The sequence below is a fragment of the Corythoichthys intestinalis genome, chromosome 1 (assembly GCF_030265065.1).
Source record: "Corythoichthys intestinalis isolate RoL2023-P3 chromosome 1, ASM3026506v1, whole genome shotgun sequence".
Taxonomy (NCBI): Eukaryota; Metazoa; Chordata; class Actinopteri; order Syngnathiformes; family Syngnathidae; genus Corythoichthys; species Corythoichthys intestinalis.
In genome coordinates this window covers 43,470,425-43,495,542 of record NC_080395.1, presented here as the reverse complement: position 1 = coordinate 43,495,542, position 25,118 = coordinate 43,470,425, and the positions used below count along the sequence as shown (strand labels likewise).

The window sequence follows — 25,118 nt, the reverse complement described above, 5'->3', positions numbered from 1 at the left end:
CGGATAAAGTAGGCGGCAGTGTTGTCACAGATTACTTGAAAAAGTAATTTAATTACTGATTACTGATTATGCCTCAAAAGTAATCTAGTTACTTTACTGATTACTTCATTATCAAAGTAACTAAGTTACTTTAAAAGTAATCTATCAGTTACTTTTTACCCATTTTTCTCCCTTTGCCGCCTCAACATAAGAATGACAACAGAAAAATGTCATCACATGTAATTGACTTTCGGATGATTGAATTTAAAGGGGAATATCAGAATTTCGCGCTAGCTTAGCCACTCCGGAGCCCTGAAACTAACAAATATCTGACAAGCTGCTTGGAATTTGTTGAAACCAACTCCACCGACCAATTAATCCCCGCTACCTCTAAGATTAATAAGCCTAATGTCAAAACTTTTGAATTTCGGGTTATGGTTAATAGCATATCAGTGCCAATGTAAAACAATACAAACTGACGGCACAATAATCAACAACACACAAGTGGATTGTATAGTGCAATAAACACAAAGGTGGTGGCGGGCGCGGATGTGCGTGCAGCCGTGCACATTAACAACCCGGAAGTACTCCTCTCAACACACATGCGGTCAATTTGGACACAAAACGTGGTGGCAACTAAGCACTTTACACTCAGTCGGACTTACAACACATCCCACAGATGCTAAACGAACACATCACCTCACGGCATGAATGTGCAACACGCATATGATGTAAACAAAGCTTGCCAACTTGGAGCGTAGACTGCCCGTTGTTGCTACGGCAAAGCTACGAAACGGCCGCGCATGTAGGGGGTCCAACCTTTAGCTTATACCCTCCAGAATGAAGGAAAAATACTCACCTTCATTCATGGATATCCACAGATCAACATTCACTCGCAACGTCTCAATACTCGGCGTGAATGTCCACCCGCCTCAGTCCCACGACACGTGACGCGAGACCAAAACAGGAAATAGCTAAGAGGTTGTCATGGAAACACGTACCGGGAACCTTTTATTTTAGCATTTTCTGTTCAAAATGCTCTTCGTACATGACTACAATATTCTTCATTCTACATACGTTATGAGGCAATGAAAATATAGTAACGCAGAGACCAGGGGTCGCGTTAACCGAATATTTTCCGTCGTTGACCAGTTTTTTAAAACGGTGACCGAAAAAACTGAAGTCCATCCGTCATTTTGACAGGTTGCAATTCACACCCCAGACCACAGGGTGGCGAGTGAGCATATTAATTAGCTATTGTCTCTCTTGATGCATGACGTCGTTGGCCTTACTCGGAAAAATGTTAAGGCAACTGAGTGTTTGCCTGGCACGGCCAGACTGTTCTCCCTGTATTTTTCAAACACTGAGAGAAAAGTCTGGTACAAGTAGGTACAAAATCAATCGACAAATCAGATTTGTTTATTTGCGTGACGTGTTCTTCACGAGCAACATCACTCTTGTGCGCCGAAAGTAGTCTCTACAACAACATGGATGGCGAACGGGACAGCCGAGAATATGATCCAATCCGCGGTAAATTCAGTTTTAAATGAGCTAAAACACATTGACACGAGACATTGACAACAGTCTGTCTCGCGCTAGCCATGTTGAATAAACTCCGTTCTCCTCGTATGTTTACTTCCGCGCGCAAGTCCCTCGTCCTGCCCTCGTCGCTTTGCTAACGGCACGTCTGCCCGTCGCTGATTGGTGCACTCCGCTGTCTGTTTGCCTCTTGTTAAGCTTGTTCGGACAGAATATTAATTAAAAATGAATGAAAACTAAATACTATTGAATATGTCATTATTATCATTTTAAAAATGTAAGTGACGGGTAAAAATAGATTATGACCGGATTTTTATGACACTGTCAGTCAAAATGACAGACAACGAAAAAGTCTAGCGCAACCTCTGGCAGAGACACTAAGGAAACTAACTTTAATCAGATTACTGGTGTAGAAAAATGAACGCGTTAGATTACTCGTTACTGAAAGAAGTAATCAGATTACAGCAATTACAGTAACGTGTTACTAACTAACGCTTTACTGACAACACTGGTAGGCGGGTAATGTTACCCGCAGCCTACGCGCCGTCTAACATGGACTGCTGTCACCGTACGACATTCGGATACTCGGGAAGGGACGTCATGCCATCACTGTTTTTAGTGTGGCATGACAGCATCGTAAACAATGGAGGCGGACGATCACGACGTGGCATTCCTGCTCTTTTCTTTTCCACACATTTTTCTTGAACCTTCAAACTACGTCTCAATAGTATGCTTAAATTCAGTGCCCATTTGGGGTCCTCCCATCGCGGATGAGGCAGAGATGAGCGTTTACAGAGCTCGTCTCCCGAGTTGTCTCTGATTAGCCAGCTGCAGGGCTGGCCCTTCCCAACTCAATGCCTACCGAACATGAGTACTTTATATAAAATGCGTAGAGGAAAATTAAACCCCGAAAAGTGACCTGCGTGGTCCCCCCAGTCAAAGAGGCGCGCGATCAGTTTTTTTCCCCCAGACATTATTGCCTTTCAAAACTGTTGCCACTTCCAGGATCGCCACTTTTATGCACAAGCAGTCCTGGTTGCTGCTTCCAGGAAATATACTCAGCGCCACACCATATGCTTCTATTTGTTATTTTCCAAGTGGTGAGAGCGCAATTGAGCATCGATTGTAACATCCCAAGTAGTTATGTCAGGCTTCCGTTGTTTTATAAAGATTTATTTCAATCACAACATGGCGCTTGCTCGTAAAAGCAGAGCCTGCTCTCCCTTCCACTCTCGCTCCTGTGTGATGCGTTTAATTGCGATCACGAATAAAAACAGTGATCACAAAATAATGACAGTCTAAAAGGTGTAGTAATTTCGAAATTTGCCGCAGGCTAGGAATAAGTTTCTGTTTCTGAGGTAAACCGCGCGGGCGATGACGTCACATGTGAGGCTTCTCCTTTTTGCGCATGCGTAGTTTGCGCAAATGCAGGCATACCTTGCAGAAGCGGGGAGGCCCTTAAACACACCTTAAACGAAGTGTGGACAGGTATAAAAATATTCTGCAAAATACCCTGAAGAAAATCATCTGTCCTAGTGTAGACCTAGCCTTAAACATAACGAGATGGAGGCCATTTGTCATCTGACGACACGAAAACGAGATGAAAAATCGCCAAAGTTTCAGTCATAAATTCACAATGTGTGGTATTTTCTTATTGTATGTGAAGTCAGAACGCATTTAGCAGCGTTTGGTCATGTCACTCATGTGACGTGCTGCACCCCCCCCCCCCCCCCCCAGGCTTAACCATGTGCCCATTCCAGTCTCCTTTTGTGAAACGTGTCAGGTGCTACTTGTTAAGTCTTGTTTTCTTATCTTGGCTATGCCATGTTGCTTTAGCCTTTAAAGGTCTGTGCCGAGTGATCATCACACACTAAGTTGTGGCGTTAGCATAGTGTTTGCGTTAGCATAGCATTCACGTTAGCATTAGCATTTAGTGCGGTGACTGTGTCTTCGTGAGTTTAATTGCAAATAATGAGCTGTTTTCCTGCTGTTTATGTATTATCATCATGAATCATCATCGTTGACTAAAACTAGATGAAGAAGAACACATCTTGAAATGACTACAATATGACTAAGACTAATAAGTATTTTCGTCCAAAATGGCTAAGACTCAGATGAAAATTAAAATGGCTGCCAAAAACAACACGGAGCACTGACCATTTCACTGGCCGCATCATGATGACGTTGCCACTTAGGGTGCGTGCAAAGTCTTTACCACCTAGCGCGAGTGTACTGTTACAACAAGTCGAGTTCATGTGTCTATCTATCTGCACTCAGAGTATGTTCACCAATGGATTCCTGGATATTGATAGCGTTCCAAAAGCTCCATTTGTGAGAAGTTTTTTCTACGTACATATTAATTTCTAAGACACTTGGTGCCACTACAGAGGAACAATTTAAGGCGAACCATAGATGGTTAGACATATTTTAAAAGAATGGCTGTCCAAATTATGTCACGACATGACGTTCTGCTAATGGCGCCTACGAAGCTTGCCAGCCACTTCATCAGCCTTCATCAAAAACTCTTATAGAATAATAGGGCTATATTTGATGGTTTGTACCGCTTTTAAAAATATTTAAGGCGAACTAAGGGTGGTGAGACAGATCCAGCAAGATTCTGCTGGATTTGTGTTTTGGTACTGGTTTTGGAACCAGCATATGGCTGGGATGACTGGCATTGAGTGATTATCACGGCCATTGAAGGTGCTAGACATCCAAACCAATTTGACTGGGGGGTTGACAGCGATCGAATAATCTCTCTCAGTCAACATGGATTGGATGTCTAATGTCATCAATGGGATCCATAAAGAGATCTTTGGTCGATCGATATTTTTGTTAACACCTCTCTATGGTAATATCCCTTAATATATATTGACACACTGTATGTGGCTTATAGTGGGGTGCGGCAAGTATGTATCTGTTATTTCTAAAATTAAAAACATTTGGGCAGTGCCGGTACTCTCTATAGTGCGGAAATTACAGTAACATCATCGGCATGCTTGGATTACTCACTCTTCAAGCGTTGTCTGCAGTTCACCTTCTGTTTTGGCCACTTTTTCCTTCAAGCGTTTGCATTCTTCGGAAGACTTGTCTAGTTCCCGCTGCAGTTCCTTCAAACCTGAAGCTGCCATACCGTCCGACTTATTTGTCTGATAAGGAAACACACAGAAACAATGAAGCCCTGTAGAAATCTTGCTCGACAACCCATTGTTTGCTTTCAAGGGAGCAGCCGGTAAGTTCTATTGGTTTGAATTTGAGTTGTTCATTAAAACTAAACTTATCATTTTTTTTGTTACCGTTCTTAGTTCCTGAAGTTGTTGTTTCATTTCGGCCATTTTTTTCTCCAATGCAGCATTTTGCTCCTGCAGCACTTTGGATTGTGAAGACAGACCCATGGACTGACAGAAGAACACAATGCACAAAAAAATATTTACCTTCTTATACGTTATGTATGAGTGGTGGTGTTGAATTCAAAGAAAGGGCGTGGTTGGCATAGGGACGGTAGGGACATAACACTACTACTTTTCAGGATTCTCAAATTGTCCCCACCAATTTTTAAGCAACCTTATTTGCATTATATAATGAGTTCAGTTATATATGCAATTTAGATTGTCTTCTCATATGTTGTAAACATAGAATAGGCCTTACCATTATTAAGTGAAGTATTTTCATTATGTTCAGACTAGGGCTGTCAAAATTATCTCGTTAACGTGCAGTAATTAATTTTTTAAAATGAATCACGTTAAAATATTTGACACATTTAACGCACATGCCCCGCTCCAACAGATTACAATGACAGCACAGTGTCATGTCCATTTGTTACTTGTGTTTTTTTGGTGTTTTGTCACCCTCTGCTGGCGTTTGGGTGCGACTGATTTTATGGGTTTACGCACCATGAGCATTGTGTAATCATTGACATCAACAATGGCGAGCTACTAGTTTATTTTTTGTTTGAAAATTTTACAAATTTTATTAAAACGAAAACATTAAGAGGGGTTTTAATTAGGGCTGTCAAAATTATCGCGTTAACGCGCGGTAATTCATTTTTTTAATTAATCACGTTAAAATATTTGACGCAATTAACGCACATGTCCCGCTCAGACAGTATTCTGCCTTTTGGTAAGTTTTACAGCAAGGCTTTTTGTGCTGTCTAACAGCGAACTCTTGTGGTCGCTTTGCGACATGGTTTATTGTTGTCTTGCCAGTTCATTATGGCTGCACGACATCTCGGGCTGACGCCTTCGTTGTAATGTTGTGCTTATATGATCCTTGGACAAAATTTGTCCGTAAGTATGGTTGTTGTAAATAATGCACATATTATGTTAGTAAGCGAAATGTTATATTTTTTGTATGATACGCTTTTTGTTTATGTTTTGTGAACCTGTATAGCGTGCTAAGCTAACGTTGTTGCTAATGCAATGCTTGTGTACTTTTTTTTTTTGTAGTTTTACGACAGTCTAAAGAGGACAATGGTTTGAGGCCATTTTATTAATAAATCAGATGAAAAAGAAAGAAGTCTGATTATTATGGCATCGTTCACTAGCTGTCTAGCTTTGGAAAAAGTAGACGCTTTTGAGTGAGGACAGCATAGACAGATTTAAATGACAGTAATGTGAAATGCCCACTACAGTCCTTATGTACCGTATGTTGAATGTATATATCCATCTTGTGTCTTATCTTTCCATTCCAACAATTTATTTTACAGAATATATATATAATTTACATAAAAATATGGCATATTTTATAAATGGTTTGAATTGCGATTAATTGCGATTAATTACGATTAATTCATTTTTAAGCTGTAATTAACTCGATTAAAATTTTTACTCGTTTGACAACCCTAGTTTTAATATAAAATTTCTATAACTTGTACTAACATTTAGCTTTTAAGAACTACGAGTCTTTCTATCCATGGATCGCTTTAACAGAATGTTAATAATGTTAATGCCATCTTGTTGATTTATTGTTATAATAAACAAATACAGTACTTATGTACAGTATGTTGAATGTACAGTGGGGAGAACAAGTATTTGATACACTGCCAATGGGTTTTCCCATTGACAGTGACAGTATATATCCGTCTTGTGTCTTATCTTTCCATTCCAACAATAATTTACAGAAAAATATGGCATATTTTATAGCTGGTTTGAATTGCGATTAATTATGATTAATTAATTTTTAAGCTGTGATTAACTCGATTAAAAATTTTAATCGTTTGACAGCCCCAGTTCAGACCTAAATTTATCTCTTTTCACTAGCTGAATGTGCCAGTCCATTTTTCCCCCCCAAATGCACGTTTGATAGGCTAATGACTTGACCCTCGCCCACCACGCCACACAGACACACACGCACACCCAAACTGCCCCAACAGATTTATGTCAAACACAGGCTGCCTCCTCTGCCCACTTCGAAGAGGAGGCATATTAGAAGTTTTTTTGGGGGGCCAGCAGCAGCCACTGTAAGTAATATGAAAAGACGTCAATGTTGTGGAGGAAACCACTAATTTTGCTACTGAAAGTCCAACTTGCATCAGAGTTAGCATAATATTAAACTGTGTGAACTTGCTAACCTGCAAAACTACTGCGGTCAGGCCAACCTCCACAAGGAACAACAAAGTCAAGTAAGCCCTCCCCCATTTGGATCATCGTTTGCATTATGCGCTATACGTTGATGCAAGTCCTTTTATTTAAAAAAAAAAAAAAAACGGGACACTGATATGAACAGACATGAAATCACACTTCAGAATTTCATGAGAGTACTGTGCTTTGGTTCGAATCTTGGGAGTAGTCTGGTATGCGTCCGATGTCGATCAGTACTTGGTTATCTCAGATTTTTTGTCATTATTTTTTTCCCAAATCACTTTTACATTACAATACATTACTTTGTGTCTAGGGGTGCTCCAGTGGGTCAACTTCAGAGGGACACTGACATGAAATCACACATCCGAATTTCATGAGAGTACTGCACTTTGGTTTGGAGTAGTCTGGGATGCCTCAGATGTCGATCAGTACTTGGATATCTCAGATTCTTTTTAATTATTTTTTTCCCGAATTACTTTTATATTACAATACATTAGTTTGACTTGCTCCAGTGTGCCCCAGAAGTGGACCCATTCTTGGGTAGCTCCCCGTTTTTCTTTTTTTTTTTTTTTTTTTAATAAAGGGACTTGCACTTCAAAATGTTTCTTTAGTAGTTTTTGGAAACAAAGAGGTTTGAATCGAACTTTGTATCACCTGAACCTATACACATGAAAGTTAGTAAAAGTAATACAGATTTATATTGCATTGATCATTTAGCCGATGAATTAATTAGGTTCATATTCATGAGAAATGTAGCCCTGACCCCCGCTCAACAATCTGTTTGGTCTTATTAATGTCCCATCCCCAGCAAAAAGTGTACATGCAGGTTATGCTGTTATACCGTCCCTACCAATATTGAGACCAAACCTACGCCCTTGATTTGAAGTAAGGAACACATATTGTAAAGCATCTTTCAAGCTTTAAGATATGCTCATTAATGTTTGTATTAAATGAAGCATACTCAAAGTAAACAGTAACATTTGAAGAGGCAGGATACTTTGGCCCACTGACTTCTAAACCTTCAGGGTTGAGTAATTTTACTACTTTTTTCACTTACTGATAAGTGAAGCAGTCATGCATTCCCTCTAAATCAACAATACATAATACAGTGGTGCAGAGAGATACTACTCATACAAGTAACCCGGCTTCTGGGTTTTTCTAGCTACAAGCTGTCGTTCATTTTTTTCTTCTTCTTTGGATTAACTTACAAGAAGATAAAAAATTGAGATAGAAGCACAGTTAACTCACGTCACAACAAGCAACATGGTGCCAGTATGACACAAGCAATATCTCAGGCACCATCGTATAGTTATTGTTGGAAGATTTGCACAGTCAAACGGAGTAACGGAGGCTCTGGTAATATCTTACTTTGTCATCGGGAGGGCCAGCTGTGGCTCGAGACTTCAACGTTTGAATCTTCTCAAAGACAAGATTGACCTTTCTCTTTGTCGTTTCATCATTATCGGCGCTTCTGCAAACAAAGACACACACAGTCCAGTCAGTAGAGAGCAAAACAGAAACTCTTTTTTGTGTTTGGTCCTGGTGGTTCTGGGAATAGAGATCAGTCATTTCCAGCTTAGACAGGGTCGGGTAGGTTGGGCAGCTTTGATCTGCCACCTCACTGAACAATCTAACTCAAATGCAAAAGTATGCACTGTTGGATGCGTTAAGTGCACACCAAAGAAAGAAGAGTACTTAATCAAAATAGTATACTGGTACGTCACAATTTTTTGGGTTATCTGACTGAGCAGCGAAATGCAAAATACATGTAACGTATTTTTCGGACTATAAGTCGCACCGGAGTATAAGGCTGCAGGTATCGATTATTTTAGTAGTCGATTAATCAATGAACTAGTTAGTTCGAATAATCGGATAAGGAAAATGAAAAATTACAATACCTGGGATGAGTATAAAAAATAAACAAATCAGGATCGATGTACAACAAAAAAACAGTTGGCTAACTTACATAGCAAACGTCCGCTAGCCTAAATGCTATAAAATGCTAACTTTTTTTTTTTGTGGTTCAGACTCATAATCCCGCAAAAAACTGCTAAATATACCTATAAACTAAATCACTAATGCATTAAAAAAATATCAGCCCAAACAAAAACTTAGCTTTCGTTCGTCTTAACAGGCAGCACTTGGATTTAGCCCCGTCAAATGAGGCAGACCAGAGGGCAGTGTATCCACCCTAATCAATACAATTAAATGTAAACACTTTCAAAATAAACCATTACAACGCCGCCTTAATTAAACGAATACTTGAAGCAACAAAATTTAATTCGAATATTTTTTTCTAATCGAATACTCAAGTTAATCGATTAATCGTTGCAGCACTACCTGAGTATAAGTCGCACCAGCCATAAAATGCCCAACAAAGAGGAAAAAAAACATATATAAGTCGCACTGGAGTATAAGTCGCATATTTTGGGGAAATTTACTTGATAAAATCCAACACATAGAACAGATATGTCATTTTGAAAGGCAATTTAAAATAAAAATACAACAGAGAACAACATTCTGAATAAGTGTACAGTATGACAATGTTGCATGATGCATGAACAACGAAATGCAAATGTGGCCGGTATGTTAACGTAACATAGCTACTAAGAGTTATTCAGATAACTATAGCATAAAGAACATGCTAACATGCTTGAAACAGCCCCACAGCATCACTGACCCACCCCCATACTACACAGTGGGTATGAGGTGCTGTCTACATGCCAACAAGCTGTTTGGGAGGCATGCACAGAGAAAACCTTTCCTCACTCACAATCATAAAAGCAAACGTCTGGAGTTCGCCAAGTGGTATTGGGGCTTCAACTGGGACCGTGTGCTTTGGTCAGATGAGACCAAGATTGAGCTTTTTGGCAACAAGCACTCTAAGTGGGTCTGGCGTGCCACGAAAGATGCACATGCTGAAAAGCACCTCATACCCACTGTGAAGTATGGGGGTGGGTCAGTGATGCTGTGGGGCTGTTTCGCTTCCAAAGGCCCTGGGGACCTTGTTAGGGTGCATGGCATCATGAATGCTTTGAAATACCAGGACATTTTAAATAAAAATCCATTGCCCTCTGCCCGAAAGCTGAAGATGGGTCGTCACTGGGTCTTTCAGCAAGACAATGACCCTAAACATATGGCCAAATCTCCACAGAAATGGTTCACCAGACACAAAATCAAGCTCCTCCCATGGCCATCTCAGTCCCCAGACCTCAACCCCATTGAAAACCTGTAGGGTGAGCTAAAGAGGAGAGTACAGAGGAGAGGACCCAGGTCTCTGGATGATTTAGAGAGATTCTGCAAAGAGGAATGGCTGAAGATCCATCTTTCTGTCTTTTCCCATCTTGTGAAACATTATAAGAGAAGATTAGGTGCTGTTTTGTTGGCAAAAGGGGGTTGTGCAAAGTATTAACACCAGGGGTGCTAATAATTGTGACACACATTATTTGATGTCAAATAATTATTTCTTCATGAGGGATTTTTTCCCCACTGAATAAATGCACTTGTATTGAAGGTTAGATATTTCTCTTTTTTCTCTCCATTAAGATCCCATATTATTTAGGAAAAAAATTATATTAGAAGCTAAAAAACACATAATTATTATAAATCCAATAATTATGGAGGGCACTGTACATGCTTGATTTGTTAGATTCCTATGAAACATCTAGACCCCCAAGGTCGTCTGGAAGCGGACTCCTGTATGTTCCAAGAACAAGAACCAAGCAGGGTGAGGCAGCATTTAGTTATAATGCTGCTCGCCTCTGGAACAAGTTACTTGGAGGTCTGAAGTATGCTCAAACTGTTAGCTCCTTCAAATCAGGGCTAAAAACGCTTTTTGTTTAGCACTGCATATCCATAACTGTCTATACATTTCAATATATTTGCTTTTTATTCCTCTTGTGCATTATTATTACCTTGGTCTTTCTGAAGGAAAGAACAAGGTTATGTTGTTGTGCAACTTTATTATTATTATTATTCAATAATTCTCCGCGTTTTTTTGAGCCAACGCACAGCCCAAACCGTAGCACCGATCGGCACCGTTGAAGTATCGGCACGACCGGATTTTTCGCGTGACGATGGGAATTTTTCAAACCGCCACGAAAAATTTTCCGTTCGCCCGTAAACGGCAATTTTCCGAAAAATAAAAAAAGTTTCAAAATGTATCTAGTTTGTTATTATTATTATTATTTTAAATTCTATTCATGATTAAATGTGATTTTTATGTATAATTTTATTTCCTATTTCGATTGTCTTTGTTTTTACGTCCTATTGATTTTAATGTGATTTTTATGATCTCCATGTGATGTAAAGCACTTTGAATTGCCTTGTGTTGAATTGTGCTATATAAATAAATTTGCCTTGCTTTGCCTTTCGCACATAAGGGCGACCCATTTAAATCCCGGTAATTAACAGGAGTTCATGTATGTGTGAAAGGGGCTCAAGTGTTGCTTTAAGGTGTGAAACCATTAAAAATGTCTTTATACCAGCTCTTATATCAAACCCAAATGAACAATTTTACAGACTGAAGGCCTCTCAAGTTGCCACTCTGGTTGTTGTCGTTGTTCTTGTGGACACCGACTTTCTAGTCTCCGCCTCTGTCATTCATGAATCAATCATCCTGAAACTTGGTAGCTATGTAGCATGGGACAGTACCAGTCAATCCTTGGAGCCCAATTTTTTATGTTTTGTATCAGGGTTGATTGAATAATTTATTGCAAAACTATAGTTAGGCGTTAGCCAGTAGAGGGCAACCTTCTGTAGGTTAGGAATTTGCCAGTGGAGGGCATGCGCTGTGAATTATTTGAGCCTATTTCGCCTGTAGATTATAAATTAGTCAGTAGAGGACAACCTTTAGCCTGTAGGAGACACACGTGCTTGTTATAATCGTAGTTATCATACCTTTAGTTAAATCAAGCCTTTAACACTTCCACTGAAGGCAGCCGACACTAGCAGTGAATGAATTTAAATACTAAAGAAACTTGGGTTGCACGTATTTTGTGTACAATGTGTAGGATTGTTGATCAGTTCTTATATGCGTTCACATTAAAATTGTGCCTGAGTGTCAGTCATAGCAAATATGATTCAAAGTACACAATGGAAGGGATTGTTGGTCTTCACCTGAGTCTTTTTGGATGGTTGGTCCAACAATCAATTCTACTTCCTCGCAGATCATATTTTTGTGTGGTTTGTAAATTTCAGCAAAGAAAAAGTGTTCTTTGGTGCAGACTTTGGGAGGATCAACCCAAAATTCAGTGGAATGAAAACCATAAATATCAATAAATCTCCAGTTACGCCACTTTCTAATGACAGCATTGATGTATTATTTTTTAAAATTAGGTCAGTGACAAAGAAAACATTCTATAAACCTCTGTTCTCCTCCCACAGATGACTTCAATTATACATCTACAACTCCTGTTGGCACGTGTTTGTCTTTGCAGCCTTGAGAGTGTAGCTCAGTTGCAGTCCCAGAACTTCCATCTGGGTTTCCTTTCCTTTGTCTTCCTGTGACTCCTGACCTGGGACCCAGACACACCCAAACAGTTTCCTGTCTTTTTCAAAGCAACTCTCCGATCAAAAAACTGCCAAGAATATATAATAATAATGTATATCGCCGGGTTAAAATTTGAACAGTTAGATCATGTACTTTGATCCAATGTCTTTCATTTACCACTTGATACACCAAATGCAAAAAAAAAAATCACTTCACTGAGCAGACTGTCAAGATTTTCAAATTTTCTCCTTTATCTCAGTTCAACCTAAAACCTCCATGCTTTCTTGCCTTCAGAGCCAAAACGTCTCGGATTACAGATGCAAACACAAGACCTCAGCCCTTGATCTACACTCAGGCACAGAGAAAACACTGAGGGAAAGTGAGATTGAGGAAAAAAATAAATAAAATCCACACAGCTGGATCGCATGACTGGGTGGGTAAAAGAACACATTCCTTCACTTTTATCATCAAAAGTAAATCTTTGATGGAAAAAAATTCATGTACTCCCACTGAACAACTTCTCCCTACAAGATGCATGACTCAAAATGTGCCATTTGTCAAATGCAAGAACAATAGGCTGAGTTTGTGGTTAATTTAAGAGGCAAAAGATCCAAATTGTTATGTTTATGTAGCATCAATTGCTCTTGGAAAAAGAGGGAGTAAAGTACAACGAAGCCAAGCTGTAATAACTCACCCATCCTTTAGGTAATTGAACAAAATCTGTTTTGCGGTCTCTTCGTTTGTTTGTTGTGAAAGCTCCTGCTGACCTTTCAGGAGATCTGGTGTTGCCTGAATGGGACAAGACAGGAGAATGATCTGAACATGATGACAGAACAGCCAACAGACTGGTTTAAAACAGACATCCATTACTACTACATTACTACTGACATAAATCAAAAGGGTCATCGTGCCAAATTGTGTCCCTGACTTGAGGATCAATAAAATAGTGTACAGCCTTTTAACTTGGACAATCAGTGACCAGATATCTTCTCCTGTTCAATTCTAAAGACCAAATGTGAAGTAATTTAATAAAATGCCAAATAGGGTCACAATTAATGTAATTAAAACATTGTCCAACAAATAAAGCATGAAAAAATAATTTATATGTTGTATCTTTAACAAAATAATCGCGACTCCGATGTTCGAGCCTGAAAGGGGACGAACCCGGAAGTGATATGTCACACCGAGAACAGCGATGGCAACGCTCCATACGGCCGCCATACAAAGCCCTTCAAACAATAATTCAAACAGCGATCTAAGCGATAGATCGAGCGCAAGTGAGGAGATCCAAGTTTTTGAAGAGTTGGAGGAAGAAGACGAGGTTGGAATTTTAGGTTGGACCGTACATGTATTAGCCAGATGCTAATCGGGATGCAAACAATGTGCCCAGACTACCTGACATGGAATGGAGACAAGACCCATCGAGATTACAAGATTGGTAAGATATAGGCTGTTATTATTTTTATGATTTGATGCATGTCAGGTAAATAAACCACCTACTATTGCCTGGCATAAAAGAAAGTTTTGACGAATCCCCGATCATGTTGTGTAATGAACAGTAGAAGCTAGCGATGTTAGCTTTCATTTAACTGACATGTTTCGGTGAACACCTCTGCCTTTGGACCCTCTGACGAAGGCAGAAGTGTTCGCTAAAACATGTCAGGTAAATAAACCACCTTCTATTGCCTGGGATAAAAGAAAAGTTTTGATGAATCCCCGATCATGTTGTGGAATGAACAGTAGAAGCTAGTGACGTTAGCTTTCATTAACCTGACATGTTTCGGCGAAAACTTCCGCCTGCGGACTCTGACGAAGGCGGAAGTGTAAATAAACCACCTACTATTGCCTGGGATAAAAGAAAAGTTTTGACGAATTTATAAGTGTAGGCAAAATTAACTCTACAACTATGATCGGGGATTGCCACGAGTTAGCTTTCGGCTAACGTCGCTAGCTTCTACTGTTCATTTAACAACACGATCGGGGTTTTGCCTCAAGTTACCTTTCGGCTATCGTTGCTACCTTCTACTGTTCATTCCACAACAGTTGGCAGCTCTACTTTGACAAAGTAATCAGTCATCTATCCAAAAATCACACAGACAGGTTGAGGAAGCAGGCATCTTCATTCGCTTAGTGCGAACGAAAGATGTCCATTTACGTGCCCTGCTATCCTTTGGCCACTCACAACTTTTCTTTAGATTGAGAACAGTACATCGCCACACACCGCCGTGGCATCTTACCGAGAAGCAATGCAACAATACTGTTCTATGGCGGACTTCCCTCGTAGTTCTCGGTGTGACGTCAATTCCGAATATTTCCGAAGATTGTCGAAGAAAAGCATTTTCGTTGTCAAGGGCGTTGCTATGGGTTAAAAAAAGAATCTGGAAGGGTTGCGTTAAAAAAAGGAACGAAAATATGCTTATAATCAGGGGTGCACATAAGTGGTCCGCATGCGCGCATGCGTACTGGACGTAGACAAATGCGCTGGCCCTCAACGGCTTAGATACGCTTTTGCGTACCGATGGCTGACCACTGTATTTGCGGCGGACACGAGAAAATAACTTCTCAAAATGTCGAAGAGGCAGGCCACACTGAGTAATTACTTCCGTGTTCCCCCACCCCCGTCAAAAGACAGACAGACGACAGAGACGTCACCGGAGCTACCGAAAAAAAGGACTTTTGCTGAAAAGTGGCTACAGGATATACCATGGCTAGAAGCAAATGATGCTCGCACGGAAATGCGGTACAAAATGTGGCGTGAGAATCCCAAAGTCGCCGATAAGAGCAGCGCATTTTATGTTGGGTCAAAGAATTTCAGCCATCCAACTTTGAAAAGCACGAAAAAACAGAGCGCATGTGGCAATTACGCAAACTATCGATGTCAAACAGGACCCCACTCGCCCTATGGACAAGTGGCGGAATAAAGGTAATGAACAGCGAAATGCACTGACAAACGTGTTTTTGCTCGCATTTTACAAAGCTAAACATGCACGTTCAATGAGGTCTTATGAGGAGGACATCCCACTTTTAAAAAGGCTTGGAGTTAATGTGGGAGCCGCATAATGCCCTTTATTTTGAATAGGTGCTTTTTATTTCTTTACATTTCACTTCAAAGTAATGGCAATTTTGTTGTGCCAGTTGATTTTAATCAAGCATTAATTGTTAATATAATTAATTAAAGTTAATTGGCTCTAAGTGAAGCTTGTCATAAATTTATCGCATCGGGCGGGTCGGCTCTCAAGCTCAATGAGGACCAAGTCACATCTCCAGGTCCTCGTCTGAGAACCTGGGCAAAAAAATTATGTGCACCCCTGCTTATAATTGTTTAGCCATTGATATTATTCAAAAACATGGTTGGCCAACCTTACTTCACATTTGGTCTTTAAGTCAACTCATTTAATACCATTGATGGCAATTGACATCCAATCCGTTTTGATTGGAAGAGAAGTTTGCTCGTTATACACGATGGTCCGAAAGAACTCGCACATCAGTAATGATTACGACTCTACTGACCAATCACAAGAATGCTTGGTCATTTAAACTTCTGATGACAGATATTCGAATAACTAAAATGTAGGGCTGTCAAAATTATCGCGTTAACGGGCGTTAATTATTTTTTTAAATTAATCACGTTAAAATATTTGACGCAATTAACGCATGCACTGAATGAGCCGCTCTCACATTGCCTCAAACAGGTTTCAATGAGGCCGTTTATGGACATTAAGAGTGAAGAGAATGCCACCGGCCGCTTGGGGGCAGCGCAGCGCCGTTCCATACTAAAGTTATTCCTTCTAATAGTGGGAGAATTAGTAGTTGTGAGACGTTTATGCTGTTGCTTTGTGCTCCACACATATTTCGGTAAGTTTGCTTTCTTTTAGTGGCAATTATGTGTCTCTTGTTGTATTTTGGGTAAGATATGCTCAGAGATATATCTGTTATATAGGCGAGTGGACACAGACGTTCTTCGGGCTGCGCCGTTTATTGGCATACGCTTCTGCAACTCCTTCACAACAAACAGAAGTATCACTTAGTGAAAGCACAACAAAAATAATATTGCTATCTCTCAAAAAAAAATAATGTTCACAAAAAGAAAAGCACTTCAGTCTGTAGTAATGAGGCCCTATTCTCACACAGCTAAACAACAATGCAAAGTGAACTGGCATTACTCAGAGTTTGGTCACTCAGTTCTTTTTATTGTTATTTTTATTCTTCTTTTTATTATATTAACTCTACTTTTGATTGAAAATTGTACAAATTTTATTAAAACAAAAATATGAAGAGGGGTTTTAATGTAAAATTACTATAACTTGTAACTATAACATTTATCTTTTATGAACTACAAATCTTACTATCCATGGATCACTTAAACAGAAAGAATGTTAATAATGCCATTTGTGGATTTATTGTTATAATAAACAAATACAGCACTTATGTACAGTATGTTGTATGTATATATCCGTCTTGTGTCTTATCTTTCCATTCCAACAATAATTTACAGAAAAAAATGGCATACTTTAGAGATGCGATTAATTGCGATTAATTACGATTAATTAATTTTTAAGCTGTAATTAACTCGATTAAAAATTTTAACCGTTTGACACCCCTACTAAAAAGTAAAGGTGAACCGCAGAATGGGTTAGCCCAGTGGTGTCCAAACTATTCCACGTAGGGCTGCAGTGGGTGCTGGATTTCATTCCTACAAAACAAGATAACATCTTTTCACCAATCTGGTGTCTCACAAATGTAATCAGTTGATTGCAGTCAGGTGCTGCTTGTTTTAGCACAAACTTCATTGGTTAAACTGTCTGTGCTCGATTGGTAGGAACAAAAACCAGGACCCACAGCGGCCCTTGCGGACAGGTTTGGACACCCATGGGTTAGCCAATTTAGTAAATTTGGGGGAATAAGTGATTGGTTGACCACTAAAATCACCCAATCTTGTCCATCAATCGTGACTTCAGTAAGATTATACCTGTTGATTAGTGAATGCTCACATTTGGCTCCCAATTCCAACTGTTCCAGTATTAAAAGGAATTAACCCTTTCATGCGCGAAATATGAGTTTGACTCAGTCATTTAACTCATTGGCTGACATTGACGGCACTAGACGTCCAATCCATTTTGACTGGGAGGATCGAATGAATGAACGTTGATGATGAGCAGTCAGTCATCCCGGCATGCAATGAGCTAAATATTATGTAAAAAAAAAAAAAAAAAAACTTTAGTGTTACTTGGGGCCGTAACCAGCATATATTTCTCTTTTTATTCATTTTAATTTAATTAATTCCTTTTTTATTAAAACTGTATGACTAATTTATCAATTTACGTATAATTACGTATAATAAAAGTACATTTTTTTGTTTTGTTTTAAGACCTTGCCAACTAATGAATAGTTGTCCACTGTAGTGACCACTGTCCCTGAAAGGGTTAAGATACGAAAAATAAAGACTTACAGGCTTGATATAATTCAGTAATTCTCTTGTCCAGAAAATTTATCAATTTTAAGATGTGAAAAAGAGACGTTCACACCGCAGGTCAATTCGGATTTTTTCCCCATATGAGACACATATTTGTTTTTTTTCCTGCAGTATGAACAATCCAGTTCCCATCTTTTCACATGCAACCTGGCCCTCTTTCATATGTGGGTCTATATCGGCTAAGTATCTATTGGCTTTGCAATATGAACGCACAGCCGTACACATCTGAACTATACGTCTTCAACAAATGAACGTCATCACTGTTCAACAAAACAAACAGACTTGAACGACCAATGGCGAATTAACGTGTAAAAATACCTTGCGAAGTTATGGAAGCGTTACCTTCTCATTGTCAATCGCATAAGTTTGTGCAACATTAATGGGTTCACAAAAACATTTGGTTTAACAAAAAGTGCGAATTCGGCATCATGCCCAGCGGTGTGAACATTGTGTTAGAATGCTGAGTAGTAGTAGTGAGTAGTTCTCACCTATTATTTATATTACCTGTACATCTGTGTCCGTGGTGGATTTTTTGTCAGCAATTGTGGACTTAGATAGAGTTGTTGACAGTTTGCCTGCTGAAGAACCAATGTCCACTGTGTCTTTACTTTTGAGTGCTACAAATGTAGAATGGCTTTGCATTTTTTGGTAGCCCTGGATGTAGCCTGCACCTTTAGACAATGTAGTCTGGGGAGATCCTGGGGCGCTGGTTGTGCGAGAAGGTGGTTTTGAATTGACCATGAACCAAGGGTCTTGATTCCCCGCCGCCCTGTGAAGCCGGAGCTGCGAGGGACGCAGGACGTGCTCCATTGAGGTGCCCCGAAGGCGGCTAGATTCATTCAGGGAGCTGAATCCTTCCACCCGGCCAAAGGCGCTATCCACACTGTGAGAGCGTTTCCTGTCCTCGAGATTGATCCGATTTCTTCGCCCAGTTCTGCCACGCCGATGGTGGCTTCCATCTTTATTGTCAAACCTCTCAATGAGCTCATCGACACCGGGAATTGAGCCCGTATCAATATCTCTGCCCGACCCGGGGACAAAAGGGATGTAGCGGCGATTCTCATGGCGGTTGATGGTGTCCGCGTACAGTGAATCTAGGTTCTCATCCGTATACATCTTAGGGGTGGAGGGTGAGGAGGCGTGGCGGGAGCGAGAAGATGACTGAAGAACAGGTCCACTGGAGTCAGACCTTCTCAACAGAAGAACATCTGGCTTGCCGGCTTTGCGATCAAGGCTAGAGTTGGAACTGCTTACTGAATTGGGAAACTTGTTCTGGGTTTTGATCCGTTCGCTCGTGGGACTGGAAGCTGAGGACTCTTGAGTATGACTTCCGGTTGTTGGCTTGGACTGAGGTTGACTCTGATTGTTGAGACGAGATTTGGACTGCGGCTGAGCGACTTGAGACTTGGTCTGCAGCTGAGAATTATGGGCTGGACCCAAAGACTGATGGGGCAATTTCATTTTTTTGTATGACACGTCGTTTGGGCTCGTGGACAGGAGTTGACTTTTGTGCGACTGGGAAGTAGCTTTGTTCCGATCTAGGCTAGAAGACCGGTTGGAGGATGGTACAGATACAGTAGATGTGGACCGAGTGTCTCTCTCAGGCAGAGATAGGGGCTTTGAAGGTAGACTGTGGAAGTTCAGAGAGTTAGTCTCTGGATCGTAGGGCTGCAGTATCTCAGGGTGCTTCTGAAAATTTAAAAGGGTTTGCGCTTTCTTTTCTTTTGAATCTGTAGAGTCATTCTGAGAGGCAGCATATTGCATCATCTTCTGAGACCGATACTCACCAAAGGGGCTCTTGGGTGCACCTTCCTTGTCTCCCCGGAAATCATACTCATGATAGTTATCAATAAAAGAGCTTTCTGTTTCAATGTAGCCATTACTATTTGGGTCAATAAAGGACTGTGGACCTTTGTCCTGGTTGTTCAGAACTACATAGGGGTGTCCATCTATACCCTGAACTCGGATGCTCAGGCCGTATGTACCTCCTCCAATGCTGTGGGGCCTGGAAGGGCGAGATGTTTGGGTGTATGCCCGCTGTGGTCCACTAGTAGGAATGCCTGTCACTCTGTAGGACTCCATGAGGAATGCAGAAGGAAAATAAATCCCTCTCCCTGGATCAGGCTCTCTTTTTCTGAAACAATTACGAGAAGGTCTTTTAGGTGGAACTAGGAAATGAGAGATTGTACATTTCAATAAAATGTTTTTCATTTTTAGCTCCACAGTTAAGACATTGATGAAGCATTTAAGCCTTAATGTATTTAATCATTCTGGAAAGAGTGTTATCAAAAAGCTCCTTGTGACGCTCTGAACATCTGTGGCTCGACATGAGGCACGTACTGTATGACCAGGTACACTTTAACAAAGGCCTTACAAGTCAGTGACTAACACATTTGGTATGGTACAATGATTATGTTTGTCAGGTGTTAAAAGAATATGATTTATCCCAGTCAGAAGAAGAATAACCCTCTGACAGGAGTCAGTGAGTGGAAAATTGGGACTCCCAAAATAACAGGGAAACTAAATGTAAAACAAGTTTCCTCAGTCATTTCCAGAAAATAAATGTTTTCAGACATTGACAAAAGAGATGCATAAGCAATAAAAGTCTACAAGCACTAAGGCATTTTTAAAAAGAAATATTTATGCCAGTGAAAGCTATAATAGACAAAGCCATCAGCAGCCACCATGTGTTGCTGAGGACAATGGGCTTTCAGCAAGTTCCTGTTTGCCTTGCTGATAGTGTCCCATCTACCTGTCGCAACAATATAAAGACAAACGGAGATGGGCCGGGAAGAAAGCTTTGATAACGATGACAACAAAGGCTAAGCCAGGATATATCACACTAAAGGTTGAACAGGCCAAGACAGACAAATGGCCGACACCCATTTTAAATAAAAGTAGTGAGTGGACGATGAGAGGAGGGTGTTTACTGCAAAGCTAAATCAAGATTAAGCAGGATAGTCCTCACATATTATATATGTACAAGTATGCACAGTTTGGCCAAAATCACCTGAACCCCACAGGCAAGCACTTTTGGGTATGAAATCTGCTCGGTTTGAGAGAACATATTGAAAGAGCAAAACTCTATGTTCTACTGCTGATCACTAACAATAAGAACAAACAGAATCAAACTTGAAAGACGAGAATATTACCGTATTTTTCGGACTATAAGTCGCATTTTTTTCATAGTTTGGCTGGGGGTGCGACTTATACTCAGGAGTGACTTATGTGTGAAATTATTAACAAATTATGATATCTTTTCACATGTTATTTTGGTGTTTTGGAGTTGCACTGATGGTTTGGTAAACTTGTTAGAATGTTCTTTATGCTATAGTTATCTTAATAACTTAATAGCTATGGCCACAGTCGCGTTCTACCTTTGGCAATGTGTGTTCAATTGTATTATTGACTTTTTTATATTGAAATGCATGCTTTTAGTTTGAGGTGCTTTCACGCCTACGTGGGGGCGCACTTGCACTTGTTTACGTGAAGAAGAGCGCTCACACGCCAGAAGAAGACCGACAGCTACGTACTACGTAGCTCTGACTGAGTGGGCGAGTTAGCGAGAGAGAAACACTCCTGCGAACCTACGTTCATTGTTTACGCTTGTAAAATATCTTTACAGAGGCAACGCCTGTGTGTATCATCATTTCTGTTGTTAATGTTGTGTGTTTTCCACCCACGATCGGTCAATTAGAGCCACTTGTGCGGTTGTTTGAACGATGTGCTACTGCTAGCGAACGCATGCTAACCGTTTGTGTCATGTCATTGCTGTAAAAGCACCTAATTATCATTTATTTACGTCGATGCGAACCTGTTTGGTATCGAGGACCAAATTGATTCAGCAAATTATATGGACATCCAGCATCGTCATTTGGGAGTTTAGCCCGCTGAATAGCCAGGACCGAGCCATAGCGTCCCGGTGAGGACAATATATTCACTGTTCATGCACTGTACACTTATTCAGCATGTTGTTCTCTATTCTATTTTTATATTAAATTGCCTTTCAAGATGACATGTCTGTTCTATGTGCTGGATTTTATCAAGTAAATTTCACCCAAAAATGCGACTTATACTCCGGTGCGACTTGTATATGGTTTCTTTCTCTTCGTTGGGCATTTTATGGCTGGTGCGACTAAAACTCAGGTGTGACTTGTAGTCCGAAAAATACGGTAAGTGGTTTTCTTTGAGCACTGAAAATAGGTCCAAATGGTCTAATACAGGGGTGTTCATTGTTTTTGGCTCCAAGATGTACTTTTCAAGGAGACAACCTCCCGTGATCTACCTTAAAAAAATAATTATCATCATCATATTTTTTCAATATACAGTGATACCTCAGCTCACGAACATAAATGGTTCCCAGAAAGTGTGTGTAAGGCGAAAAGTTCGTCTTCCGAACATTTATTTCCCATAAGAAACCATTAAAATGAGAATAATCCGTTCCCAGGTCCCCATAAAACATAATTTTCTACTAAATAAGCCTTAAAACTACACAAAAATATACCTTATTTTCTTTAATGTCTTCTTAGGCTTAACACTAGCCTGTGGTGGGGTCTTTTTCGGTCCCATAATAGCAAAAGTACACTCAATATGGTCCAAAATGTCTATCAAACACAAACCACGTCCACACTCAACGAAAGGGAGGGGACGAACTGGGACGCCGTGAGCGTGCGTCAGCTTCTCGTGGCGCTGTTCGACCGAGTGGTTTGGTTCGTCCGCTGAAAACTAGTTCGTCAGCAGAGACTATATGCTCGTGAATTTAATGTTCTTGAGGCGAAAAGTTCGTGAGCTTAAGCGTTCGTGAGCTGAGGTATCACTGTACATAGTTAATCGAGCTGCTTGACTGGACGCTTAGTCACTAAACCCAGATTGTTGACTGCGTTATTCTACAGTTTTGATGTATGTTCCATGCCTGAATGTGCGTCTTTAGTTGTATGGGGGATGGGAAACTGATAAGCATATGCTTCATCTCGTCCGCCTTTGTCATCTTCTTCGGTTTCTTCATGCAAATCATATCACATTTTGTAAATGTCAATGATTGTCAATGATACTGATGATGATGACAATAAAATTCCTCAAATAAATCATGTTGTGTGAGCAACATAATCACCATGTGCATTTAAAGTGCGTACCACAGGATAAAAAAAAGTCTTAAATAGCATTATTATGTGAATTAGAATCATACTTTGAGACGATTCAACTATATACAACATTTTGGCAAAGCGCAGATGACGAGAAATTCGTGTTTTAATCTGCTGTCTAGCCACGCCTACCATTATAGGGCTCTAGCGTCTCCAACAGTTGGCTGACGTCAGCGGGAGAATGGTTTCATCTGATTTAGTATGCAGCCCATTGAGGGGGAATTATTCATAACGAGGAAAATGCGACGAAGAGAGCCACAAAATGTTACTGTTTCAGTCTCCCTACTCCAATATTTTGAAAAGGATTTTCTTTTTATCGAAGTATTTTTCCCAATTGCTAAATAAATGGTATGGTCATGACAAATAACAATCTTGTGCTAAATGGAATATCCAATACTCCATAATGGTCAAAACTGCCGACTTCACTTTTACTGTCGCACCTCCCGAACGCTGAATTATGCCGCCGTATTTAGTCAGGCTTTTGACATTTCCCTGCCCCACGGCTTCGGAGAATATAAACAAAGTAAGAGGCGTGACAGCTAGCCGACATGCTAACCCAAACCGAGTGACTTCTCAAAAGTCTGATTTTCACTTTTCGAAGCGAAAAATCACACAAAACTAGCTCGGATCATGTCACACTGCCGAGTACCACCGGACAAACCAGCCGACGTCGGAGGAACGCGTAGCTGCCACATGGTCAACACGAATATAATGAAAAATAATGCTTTACTACACGGTGACGACGTAGACAAAGAGCGGCAGTTGTTGTGCAGCTAACATGACAGACAGAATGTGTTATAGGAGATCTTTTCTACCTGTCCATCCATGATGAAACATAAGTAGATAGTTGTTTATTTAAAGAAAGTTTGTAGTGTTTACTTTGTAATCGCTGTATTCGCTGCCATTTTTAACACAAAGTTGCAATTTCTGATGGGGTTCAAAATTTGACAGAACACCGGGCACATGAAGAGGGCAATAAACTGAGTACAGTGCTCTCCCGACGAGGGGATGTGCAACAAGCTGCCAGTGTCGTCGGCCGAGTGGAGAAGGAGCATGTCAGCCACAAAATGCAAGCCACCTACATATTAAAATGATCCCAGTATTTGACATAATACAAAACACGATGTTTACTCACTTCCTCGTAAGTCCAATGGTCCCACAGTAGTAGGGCTTGTTTTGGCCAATATCCACCGGTGAATTGGAACCCTTTGAAACCCCAAAAATGCTCACACGCCTCTACCTGGTGCAGCAAAATTTTCTGCAGCCGTTTGGCTGGCGTGATGCGAAAAACAAACAAATTAATCCGCAAAATCAGCTGAATCCATAGTCCTTCTCATACAACAGTACGGCTGAATAGTGAAGAGGACTCCTACTGTACACGTCACAGCGCCCTCTTTCTCAACTCGTGACTGGAGCCGGAAGTCACTCATTTTCATGCCGAGGGATTAAAAAAAACCTAAATAAATATAGTGATTCCTTCCATACACATCCAAGCGGTCCATTTCATTCAGGAGCATAAAATAGCGTGGAAAATATGAAAAAAAACATGCTTTTTGCTGTCATAGGCACGTAAAAAATTTTTTTTTAATTTTTTTTTTTTTTTTTTTGATGCCGTGAGCTACCCACAGTGGCGTTGTGATCGACTGGGCATCCCTGGTTTAATATGACCACGCAATATGGGGTTGGCTGCTCTTAAAACGACTGGCAGTAAATGAGTTCATCCCCTTTTATTTTGTGTCCCCGTTTTAGAGTAAACTTCAACTAGGCATTATTTATAAACAGCTAGAAGGACAAGTATCTTCTAATTTGGCAAACTGTGATTATATAGTCAACAAATTTATTTCTATAGCCCTTTACAAAAACCCAAAAGGTCCTCAAACTGATATAGAACTACTGTATCTCCAAAACAGCAAGGG

The 25,118-nt window shown here is 40.3% G+C and overlaps 1 protein-coding gene across 2 annotated transcripts in view; it reads right to left on the bottom strand.

The window, feature by feature from the left end:
• Positions 1–25,118, bottom strand: part of cgnl1 (cingulin-like 1) — a 72,132-nt gene that overhangs the window by 42,909 nt on the left and 4,105 nt on the right. For both annotated transcript variants that reach the window (XM_057833143.1, XM_057833148.1), the window contains 5 exons: positions 18,566–20,195; positions 13,283–13,377; positions 8,466–8,568; positions 4,815–4,916; positions 4,531–4,667 (listed from right to left, as the gene is read on the bottom strand). In XM_057833143.1, coding sequence (XP_057689126.1) covers positions 4,531–4,667; positions 4,815–4,916; positions 8,466–8,568; positions 13,283–13,377; positions 18,566–20,143 — 2,015 coding nt within the window. In that variant the 5' untranslated portion in view covers positions 20,144–20,195. The remainder of the gene's footprint in view (positions 1–4,530; positions 4,668–4,814; positions 4,917–8,465; positions 8,569–13,282; positions 13,378–18,565; positions 20,196–25,118) is intronic.